A 12,434-nucleotide genomic window follows, 5' to 3' on the forward strand; every position below is an offset into this window, starting at 1 on the left:
CTTTTTGGAATGTTGTGTTGCTAATACTTCAGTTAAGTTTGAAACATCATGGTAGATAAATGGATAATCTTCAGTTAAAACATTATTAAGAATAACTTATTGCTCACACTTTTGATTATACTGTTGTGGTAACCATATCGACAATGACAATGTTGTCAATAGCAAGAGTATTGTTGCTGATGGAAACTGCAAAGAAGTCAGTGTTTGTAATGGCAAAGCAGTTAATGATGGTGATGACAGTGATGATGATGTTGGTTTTATATATATATATATATATATATATATATATATATTTGTGTGTGTGTGTGTGTAAAAATGAATATCACAATGAACAAATATATTAATGCACAGTTATTCTTTTGTTTACCTCTTTTCAAAATAGTTGTGCATTAACTAAGATAATGTAGTATTATTAAATACTTGTTCTCTTGCCTTACTTCTAAAGAACAATATTTAGACTCTGAAAAGAATTATCATTTACCTTTTGAAATTTTAGTTTGTTCAAAATGTCTTATTCAGATAGAGAGAGAGAAGAATCACCCATAATTTTCACTGGCTTCCCTCAATGGTGAGAGTGATGTATTTAACCATGGCAGAGTTGCCAGAAAAAGCAAAGAACAAGGGTTTATCATGCATTTTTTATTATGGTACCAGTTTTTGAGAGGTTGTTAGGTCCTTGATAAGACTAAAGGGTCATCTCAACCCTATTTTCTTTCCATTCATTCACCAACTACTTTAAAATATGTACTAGTTGTATCTTATTGTGGCACCAACTCTAAACAGACAACATTGAACCGTCATTTTGACAAACTCATTAAATTGCAGAATATTGAACTAGGGTGAGATGGGGTAAAGAGGTAAAAGTATGAAAGAGGATGGTTTTGAAGAGGAGGAGAAAATGGGAGAGACAGTGCAAAGAACAATGGAATGACTAATGGCAGTTATATTTGCTAGTATAGAAGAGAAGGAGAGTGTGGTAGTGGTTGGTGATTGTGATGGATACCAGTGATAAATATATCTAGAACTAAATCTCCTAAAGTATACTTTGTAATTTCAAGGAGATTAAACTGCTATTTCTTATCAGATTGAGTAACAGCATAGAGGTTATCTTGTTGGCACACAGTTCTAAAGATTCCAGTAAGTTTCAAACTTGGAACATTCTCTATATGAAGCAGCTGAGATCACCATAACACTGTTTCAAATTAATGTGGACCATTTTTGAGCCTAGTCCATTGATAGTTATTGGTGAAAGTGAGTTCCTTGTAGAAGTAAAAGAATTTGTACACTTCTCCAGGTACTGTATATATGCTACAGTTTTAACTTAGCAAATCTTATCTACTTATGCTTACAGGCCTAGGCAAATATTTTTGCTCTAACAACCACTAGAATTCCTTTCCTGTTTGTCAGTACAAGGTGGCATTGTGATTGGTGCTAGGAAGGACATCTTGCCAAAATACATTTAAAAAAAGTAATTACATGTGTGTGCATACCTGCATCTAAACTAAATGTGCATCTGTTCATGCATCTAAATAGATTTAGTTCAAGACAAGTATGAAAGCCATGAGATATTAAGTGCTTTCATTTGTATCATGTTTCATCTATATTTTCCACTGTAACTTTGACAAAGTTGATAGTTAGCCAGTTACTTTTCTTTCACTAACATGGAGTTCATAGTTACTTGTTTGGTCATTTTGTGTTAAATTTTCATGGCAGTGTGGTTTAGTTGATTTCACAACTATCTGGGTCCACGTTTAATCCCACTTTCTGTGTGTGTCTTTCACTGAAGTATATTGGCAAACGATGTAAACAATAGCAAAAACAGAAAACAAAAAACTGGCATCATCGAATAGAAATACCTTGTGTGATATTTGTTCTGCCTGAATTACAATCACTCGTCAATTTTACCAAAAAATGCAATAAATCCATGATTGACCCATTAGAAACCTGTAACCAATGACATTATGGTTGACCAAATGTAATAAATACAGCAGTTATTGGTAGAAGGAAACTTTGTCCCATGCACATGTGTATGTGTGTGTATATATATATATATAAAACTCTGTGTGTGTAGGGCCCTAGGGTAGCTGCTGCTCCAGGCAAGCTGAACTTTAGTATGTACAACCTGATGGTTGTGGAAATTTCCTTGTCTTTGTCATGCCCTCCTTGGCACCCCAGGCAACTGCCCACGTTGCCAGTACCTTGAGCTGGCCTTGTATGTGTGTGTACGTGGTAATATGTCATAAAATATATCAACAAAATATCTTAATAGAGCAAGTGTTATCTGGTATAGAAATCAGTATGCTGGGTAGAGTGGATATATATATATATATATATATAGTTGACAGTCTACTCTGAGATTCATCCTTAGTTGGACAGTTCATGACCCATGAACAGCCCAACTAAGAGTGATACTCAAAATAGACTGTTAACTTTGATATTGTTTGTGCATGTATGTGTGTGAAGGACTATTATATCCGAGTTGCATGTGGTTGGACTCTACAGTTAGATAGATCACTATAATATTTAGTTACATGATATTATGTGCATTTCATTAACAATGAATAAATATCAGTTTACATACAAAAAATTTCATAAGCTGATTGCATTGTCAAATTTTCAGAGATTGCACAGCTCTCATAATCTTTAGTATTCATATTGGACCGTTGATGATGTTGTATTGGCTATTATAATGACTGGTAATGATGTTAACATTCCTTGTTGAAATTATCACTGGTTGTTCTGCACTCTTGAACATTGGAATAAAGAAAAAATTCTTACTTGAGAAACAGGTAAGGGTTGGTAGTAGGAAGGGCATCTTGATATATAAAATACAGTCTGCATGTGTGTATGCACAGCTAAACTGCTGGATCAATCTGTACTTGAGAAACAGGTAAGCATTGGTAATAGGAAAGGCATTTGGCCATAAAATGCTACCTCAAATAACTTGCCTTCTAATCCAATCTTAGCATGGATAAATAGGTATTAGATGAATGAACAAACAGGAGGAAGATAGCTTTTAGAACTTTCTGACAGTCTCTCTAGCTACAGCCTCTTGTAAATAGCAGTAATGTGATTAATGTGGCAAATACCTAATCATATAACAAGAATTGATACCTACCTCATTGTGTTCAACCATTGATAAATTTATTGCCTGTGAATATGAAATTCCTCTTCATTTCTCTGGAAACTTACATCTACACCATTGGAAATTGTGCATCTATACAAAGGATTAATTCACCCTCTCTGTAATGCTAATAAGCAGGAATTGAGACCCACCTCGTTGTGATTAACAATGGATAAATTTGTCTTCTGTGAGTATGTAATCCCTCATCATATCTCTGGAAATTCATATGTGCTCTATGGATTAGGTCACCTTCTCTGTGATGCTATTAGAACTTTTTTAAAATTCTGTGATAAGACTGTACATCATCTTTAAAGAACTTTAATGAACTTTGGAAATCTGTTTATGTTACTTAATTATCTACATTACTTCATGAGTATAGCCTCAACCACTAGGATGTCTAGAGAACTCGCATGTATTTTAGCTGATGGGTACGGGACACGTTTATATGCTGTAATTTTTACAACTTTTAATAAAGCCTGTCCTTGTATGAAACGATTGTACTAAAAACCTATCCATTCTTGTTGCTTCTTTCTCGCTTATAATCACCCCACATTACTGTATTGTTAAAACAGTATAGTTTTTTTTGGTGCATCTAAGTTAGGTACCATATTCAAGTAAATTCATTTAAATTAACTTGAATCTTTATTGCTTTTTGTATATATATATATATATATATAGTAGGCCGTTTGCCAGCTCTGTCTGGCCCCGTGTCGGTGGCACGTAAAAGCACCATCCATTCGTGGCCGTTTGCCAGCTCTGTCTGGCCCCGTGTCGGTGGCACGTAAAAGCACCATCCGTCCATGTCTGTTGCCAGCCTCGGCTGGCCCCCGTGCCGGTGACACGTAAAAGCACCGTCCGCTCGTGGCCGTTTGCCAGCTCTGTCTGGCCCCGTGTCGGTGGCACGTAAAAGCCCCATCCGTTCGTGTCCGTTGCCAGCATCGCCTGGCCCCGTGCCGGTGACACGTAAAAGCACCATCCGTTCATGGCCGTTCGCCAGCTCTGTCTGGCACCTGTGCAGGTGGCACGTAAAAAACACCCACTACACTCGCGGAGTGGTTGGCGTTAGGAAGGGCATCCAGCCGTAGAAACACTGCCAGATCTGACTGGGCCTGACGAAGCCTTCCAGCTTCACAGACCCCAGTTGACCCGTCCAACCCATGCTAGCATGGAAAGCGGACGCTAAACGATGATGATGATATATATATATATATATATATATATATATATATATATATATATATATATATATACTTTTGATCTACTAGTAGCTGACAGTAGGGACAAAATGCTTGTCAATTTACTATGACAAACAGCTAATTGATTTATTAGCAAAATCCATCTTTCAATTTGAACTTAGCTCTGCAAGCTAATTGGTAGTAGAGAAAAATAAGATAACAGACTAAATTTAGTCTCGGCATTCCATTTACTAATTCAAAATCTTACTAGTGTCAATTGTGCTTTTCACCCCTCTATGATGAATAAAGTAATATGCAGCAGTCAATTTTGTTGATCTTTACCTGTACTTCTTTAAAAGATTTGCTTTCTTCCTTATCAAAAGAAATCATTGTTATCTCAAAGTTTAACATAAAAATGTTTAAGCAGATATTTATCATTTTAGTTTCTAATAGCAAGAATACCAACAGGCAGTGGTTGTAAAGCAAAATCTCTGATTTCACCAAATAAATATATCAAGAGTGACTTAGCTACTACCAATGTAAATAATTTTGTTGCTATATTATTTTAGATATCTGGCTGCAGCTAAGATTTATCTTTCGTTGTTTTATCACATATGTTTTTTTTTTCATTTTGTATACATTTTCTCTTCATTTGGTGTGGTTTTTTTTTTTTTTTGAACATTCATTTTTCCCTCGTTTTGCTCTTTAGCATTTAAATTGGTTATATCTGGCTTTAAATATTCTCTGTTTTATATTCAAGCTGGCTAGATTTGGCCTCTCACACCTAATCTGCAACATCATTCTAAAAATACACTAACACATCAAAATCTTGAAGCTACAACATAATGCATGATTAATTCAAAACAACGTAAACAAATAAACATTACATTTGACAGAGTAACCTGTATGTCAAAGGGTTAAATCAGATCAGCCTTGACTGAGCAAACCTATACTCAAAAGCAATACAGCTGTGACCAACCAACTGACTAGCATCCCTCCCACCACTAATTTCAGGCATTGTACCTAAATTAGAAACAAGTGTAGACATATCATCTTGGTAGTGCATTATCCAGTATGACTTTGTTTCTTTTCTTTTCTTTGAGATAATATGATGTCTTAATGCTAACCACTTTAAGTGAAACAAAAGTAGAACCTGTTTCATCAGATAGGCAAATCTATTGAGGCAAGCAGGGTTGTTTCTTGACCCAAAAGCAGGTACTGGTTGTAGCCATTCTGCTACAGCCAGTGGTCCATTCTGAACACTTAACCATATAGTTTAGCACCTCAGTCTTATATCTACTGTACTTCAGGAATTCTTTAATAATTATTTGTAAATTTAGTGGTTTAGTGATAATGTCAAAGATCATTTGTTCATGTCTTGATATTCTCATATCATGGTTTGATACTCTCATATCTTTCCCCTTTCACCCCGTTTACTAGCCACATTAGCCCATATGAACAGAGACTACAAGGAGCAGTGAATATTTTTTTTCTTGAAGGGTACATGGATGGTATCCTCACTAGTTTTGATGATGCCCTGAAATCACCCAATATCCTCTGTAAAGTTATTTGTGAATAACTGGAGATAATATAAGGTCAAGAAAACCTTCAGTCTTGGCTCACTGAGGATATGACACCCTCTCCAATGCTAGTGCCATGATAAAATCCTCCCAGTACACTCTGTAAAGTGGTTGGTTTAGGAAGGACATCCAGTCATAGACACCATCCTCAAAAATAAAATGTACAATCAAGGTGTGGTTCTCATTTGGTATAGAAACCCAGTTGCTTCAAATAAGAACTGACTTCGATCTTGACAACCCATGCCAGCATGGAAAGTGAACATAAAACAATGATGATATATATATATATATATATTTATATATATGGAAGATGGATCTTTCTCAGAATTTCCAACTATGAGTTTGCAGTTGTTCAGTCAACTGAGCTGCCAAACTTGTTGAACCAGTTGTGTATTCAATCCAGAGGAATGTTTACTCTTGACATGATACTCGGGCAGAATAGGCATGACAGTGTGGCAAGTCTGGGTCTTTGAATTACTTCTACAATTCAATATGCTTCTGCACAGGTTCTGTCTACCTAGTTTCACTCACACTGCATGATTAGACATGAAGCTATAGTGGAAAATAATAGCTCATGGTGCCAAACAGTGAGATCAAAACAAGGAGCTTATGATTCAGGAGTGAACTTCTGAGCCATTCAGCTATATTTCATCAATATTTGTGTGTGTGGTACATATTTCTGCATGTGTGTGTAGATGTACATATGTGTGTAGATGTACGTGTGTGTGTGTATATGTATGTGTGTGTATATGTGTGTGTGTATGTGTGTATATGTACGTGTGTGTATGTGTGTATATGTACGTGTGTGTATATGTGTGTATATGTACATGTGTGTATGTGTGTACATGTATGTGTACATGTGTGTGTGTGTATGCATATATGCATATAAACTGGTCAATATCATAAAAAAATTGAAGCATTGAATCTAAAGATATATGGACATTTGCTACTAGGCAACATCTATATTTAATTGTAGATCAAAGAAAACTCTTTCAATATTAATGAAATCAATAATGTCTGTGAAAGGTAAAAATATGTGTATATAATGTATAATACAATGAATTGCAGGCTTTGTAAGAAACATCTTTTGTTAAACCTTAGAATGTTTTTAGGAACTCTTTTCATAATCTTTCAGTAACCTATATCTTTATAGTCTTCAGGGTAGTCATTGGTATCTGTTAGTAAGGTGAAAGAGTCACTTACTCAGATTCTAGTATTGGCATTCACTGTTTCCTTGGTAAAAGACATTCAACTCTCATTGGCCAAATCAACTCAGCTGTAAATATGTATTATATAGTAATAGGCCTCACATGCCTACCATTGCCTCACATGGTTATTTGGCCCTTGAGTGCCTTTTACAGAACTTACGCTGTTCTAAATATTTGGACTAAACTCCTTAGAACTCTCATTGTCTGGAATTTTCCTGCAATTATTGAACTAGAGATGTTTAAGTTGAGTGTAACTCCCATTATCCCACTAGTCTTAGAAAAGTCTTAGGTTGTAGACTATATTCCTCTTTCTTGATTAACTTAGAAACAAGTCATGGGAGAATTTGTTCATACTTCCACCTTCCCAACAATAGTAATGATATTGATAATTGACAAGTGTTTATTATCTTGTAGCCTATATATCTAGAAGAAACAAAAAGAATTTACTCCTGTATATTCTTCAGTGAATTATATAGAAATTTCAACAATGAGGTTAATGGTAACTGTACATTATAGTCTTCAGTTGATTCTATGCTGTTCTCACTAAGCTAATCTATTCTTTGTCAAAAGGATTTTTAAATAGCCTGGTGTTTTACTGTAGTTTTTATAACATTTAGAAAGTAAAGAGGGAAATAATATCTTCTTGGATAGAACATTTGTTATTACAGTAGTATCTCCCTTGAGAGGAATTGAATACTGAACTGTAAGCCAAAGAAATGCTAATCATTTCTATTGTGATATGAGGGAATTTGTGTGGTATCGAATGACCATGTAAAACAGTGGGTGTAGGGAAATTTACCAGTACATAAGAATTTGCAGGGCCACAAACATTGAATCTTTAGTTTCATTGATTCTTAAGAATGCAGCCATATTAAGTTATAAATTTTGGTATCAATGCTTGAATAATTACCTTCATATGAGTTTTCTGAAATTCTATCAGCTGGTGGCTTCAAGTATGAATGGTAACCAAAACATCACTTTCAGGTTCCCCACTCCTGACATAGAGGCTTTCTGTTTGGTTTGCTATTGTTAGATTCTTTATTTCGATTGTATCCATTCATTACATTCTTGGCATGGTTGGCATTATGAAGGGCATTCAGCTGTAGAAAACCATGCCAAATCAGACTGGAGTCTTGTGCAGATTCCCAGCTTATCAGCATGGACAACAGACATTAAATGATGATGATGAAATGAAATAAAATAGCACACATGCATGCCTGCACACACACACACATGCACACATCAATTTAACACCCACTTTTCGATGCTTGAATGAGTGAGATAGACTTTCTGTGGCTAGATGTGCTTCCTGTTGCCAACACTGGCCTATTTCACACAAGTCTTCCTAGTCCTTTGGAAATGAACAACACAATGACAAAACTTACTTCCATGGAAGATTGCAGACAAATACCACTACTTGTATGATGGAGGCATCTGCATACAGTTAGCAAGCAATATCAAGACATGAATATACACACACACGCACACACACACACACACACACACACACACACACACACACACACACACACACACACACACAGAGGTTTCTTTTAGTTTTCGTCTGCCAAATCCACTTAAAAGGTTTTTGGTCAGTCCAAGACCAACATAGAACACACTTGCCTAAAGTACCATAAAGTGGGATGGAACCAAAAAATCACATGGCTGCAAAGCAAACTTCTTAACAATACAGCCACACCTGAACATGTATGTATGCATGCAAGCAAATGCTTCTGTATAAGAATACAGATGTATACAACTACACTGTTGTGTGTGTGTGTATTTACATGTATGTTTACATGAGTTTGTATTTTTATAGATGTATATAAGGTCTGATCAGAAAGTATTGGGACTGTTGCTATGGTAACAGAGCTAAAGTACAGTGTGTAAGCTATTTGCCACAGTTTGACCTTGAATTTTGCCATGCATGCACACAGTTATAATGTTCTTGCTCACTTCCGTTGTTTATAGCAGTGCTTGGAAGTAAAGTATGTTGAGTGTGGTCATCTCAAAAAGAAGATTGGGTTTCAGCTGCGCAGGGTCTCTGATTGTGTGGTGGAAGATGAAAATTTCTTGAAAACGGTCATATGTGACAAATTTTTGGTCTATGGCTATGACTCCAAAACCAAGTCAAGAATCCAATCCCACTTGAAAGGAACAAGATTTCAAAATGTTGATGATATGCACAAGAATGCAATGATGCAGCTTCTTGCTGTCTCAAAAAAAGGAGTTCCAAAAATGCTTCCATCAATGGAAACGACTGCTTCAATGGAGATTAAATGCTGAATTGATAAGTGTTGTAGTTTGCTTTTTATAGCAAGTCCTGATATGTTTTGATCAAACCTCGTATATAGTCTTGGTCAAAACTCTGAATGCAAAGATGAAATAAAGATGAAAACTAATTATCTACTAGATAATTGCAAGCAACAACACAAAGCTAATTTATATTACTTAGTATGATATATAAATGAGGAAATATTTCGAAGTTTCTTCTATTTGACATTTCTGATACAGCAAGGTACATAGAAATTCATGAAATTATCATAAGAAAATAAGGGCTTCTTAAATTGCTTTATATGGCAATAGGCTAAGGTTCAAGAAGTTACCACCTCAACTAAATGTAGCTGTAAGTGCTGACCAGATAGTTTCATTTAGATTTCATTAGAAATGTACAAATTATTTGGCAAATCATTCTGAATTTGTCACAACACTTCACACTGATCTCTTGATTCAATCTCTTTGTATTTGATCCCCATCTGCATCTAGCATTACTACAAGGAAATAATTGCTGACAACAGTAAAATGCTTGAATTTTTCTCTCTCCTTCAATCTCCCCTTCCCCTTCTCCCTGTCTTATGTGTGTATATCTTTCGGTTTAAATATATCTATTCCTCTGCATGTGCCTCTCTATATATATGGTATCTGGGTGTGTGTTTGTGTGTGTATTTATCTTATTTCTTAGTATAAGAATATCTTCTTCTGCTTCTCTCTCTCTGAATTTTAATGCCTTGATTTCTTAATTTTACAGACACGAGAATTATACATTTTAAATATTGGAACGAAGAATAAAAGCTGGTGGTTAGAACATGGCATTGGTTGTCAGGTGACAAATAACACATGGGAGAAAAATTACCATGGAGAAACCAGTAGACCAATTCCACCTGAAGAATTTGTAGAAGGGTGTCTTGTAGAATATTATTATGTTGAATTCATTCATGCTGCTGTGCAGTGTTTGTTTTCAGTAAGTACTTTTAATATCTTTCAGATCTTTAACTATTTTTCTTTTCTAACCACACTATTTCTTTCATGCTTTTAACTCATTTTCCCAAGTTTTTAAATATTCTTTTGTTTTTAAACATTTCTTTCCCATATATAACCACTTCTTTTAGGTTTGTAGCCACATTTTCTTGTTAACTGTTATTTGCATAACTTTAACTGATTCTTTCATGGCTTTAACCATTTCTTTCTGGCCTTCAACTACTTCTGCTTCTTTCATGTATCTAACTATCTATTTTACTTTTGTTGAAGCTATTTTTCTAAATTCCATTTTCAAAGATTTCTTGGAGAAATTAAATAAAGTGACAATTAACTGACAAAAAAATCAGTAGTTTGGATTGCATAACCAAACTAAGCTGTTTCTTGACATAGACTTATTTAAACCTCAGTATAATCTAGTCTATATCAGCTGTAAATCAGTATCATGTGAAGTTGTACTTAACTGTTGTAAACAGTTCTCTTCTCCACTCTCTCTCTCTCTCTCTCATTTACTTTTTATACCTTTATTTTATCACTTTACCTCTCTTAATGTTCCTCCTCATTGTATAGCTTTATCTTCATTCCACATTTTTTCTTTTACTCACACTATCTCTTCCTTCTCTCACTCTTCAGTCATTTCCTATATCTAATTGTCTTCTTAGGACTACTGCTCTTGCATGCTGCTGATTCTCACCCTATCAGTATATCTATTTATCTAAGTAATCTTCTACTCTTTATAATAATTTCTCCTCTTATTTCTCTCAGCACAGCTACAGCTTTCTCTTTTCAATCAACCAACAATTTGAACACTTGATTTTTTTATAGCGTTGTGAAAGACTAATTCTCTATTTGTAGCTGATGAAGCATAACAATGCAGAAATACAAGCATTTTATGGTTTAATGACATTATTCATAGCATGTTTTGCGCAATATGTTTTTATTTATTTATTTACATATATCTGCAGCATCAGAAATGCTTTGCCCACTAGGCTCATAATGCTTATATTTACAATGCCCCAAAACACTTTCATATACAATGCTTCCCCACTCCCCTCAGTAGAGATAACAACCTTAACAACTCTAACATGTTTGAATGATGGTAGGTTAAAATCAAGAACAATTATTATGATGCCTATTAGCAAATGTTCATGGGGAAGCTTCTTTTTAGGTACTGAATAACATCTCTCCTTCCTGTGTTACCTGCCATATCTCTTTCCCAGTTTTCAGAGTTGGCACTCTAAATGTAGGCACATTGAAAGGTAGGTCTGGCGAGATTGTAGAAATGTTTGAACGGAGATGTGTTGATGTATGTTGTGAACAAGAGGTAAGATGGAGAGGAGCTTCAACCAGAGTCCTCACAGGCCAAGCACATAGGTATAAACTCTTCTGGGAAGGTAATAGTGATGGTATAGGGGGTGTGGGCATACATCTTGCAGATAAATGGGTGGATAAGGTCATAGAGGTATTGAGGGTGTGTGATAAAGTACTTAAACTCAGGCTAGTCTTGCAGAATAGTATAACTATAATTATCTCTACCTATGCCCCACAAGTGGGCCTGCCAAATGAACAGAAGGATCACTTATATGATATTCTTCTGCAGGCTACCTCAAAGACAAGTGACAATGATCTCATCTTTGTGGCTAGAGATTTCAATGGGCATGTCGGACAGCAATCTGGTATCTTCCATAGTGTACATGGGGGCCATGGGGTTGGTACCAGAAATGAAGAGGGAACTAGGCTCCTGTAGTTCTGTGATGCAAATAATCTATTGATCTGCAACACCAACTTCAGGAAGCCAGCTAGCCACCTGATAACCTATCAATCAGGTGACTCTGCTAGCCAGACTGATTTCATTCTCATCAGACAGCGGGATGCATGGTTGCTCTTAAATACAAAGACCCTCCCTGGTGAAGATTGTACCTGCTTCCCAACTTAGACTAGTTAGACTTGAAGCCAGAAGGATGCCAAACCAAAAATCCAGACCAATTTGGAAAAGAAGTACTTGAAAGCTTGGGAACCCTTCACATGGTCAGAGATTTAGGGATATCCTTACCAAGCAATTTGATGGTAGGGAGAAGGAGCTACAGTCCTG

General features: G+C 35.7%; 1 protein-coding gene across 3 annotated transcripts in view; it reads left to right on the top strand.

Annotated features, from left to right (window-relative positions):
• LOC115209218 (sodium/potassium-transporting ATPase subunit beta-1-interacting protein 2) overlaps positions 1-12,434 on the top strand; it is a 224,774-nt gene that overhangs the window by 143,177 nt on the left and 69,163 nt on the right. For all 3 annotated transcript variants that reach the window (XM_029777484.2, XM_029777482.2, XM_029777483.2), the window contains exon 4: positions 10,116-10,328. In XM_029777484.2, coding sequence (XP_029633344.1) covers positions 10,116-10,328 — 213 coding nt within the window. The remainder of the gene's footprint in view (positions 1-10,115; positions 10,329-12,434) is intronic.

This window comes from Octopus sinensis, linkage group LG3, assembly GCF_006345805.1.
Source record: "Octopus sinensis linkage group LG3, ASM634580v1, whole genome shotgun sequence".
NCBI lineage: Eukaryota > Metazoa > Mollusca > Cephalopoda > Octopoda > Octopodidae > Octopus > Octopus sinensis.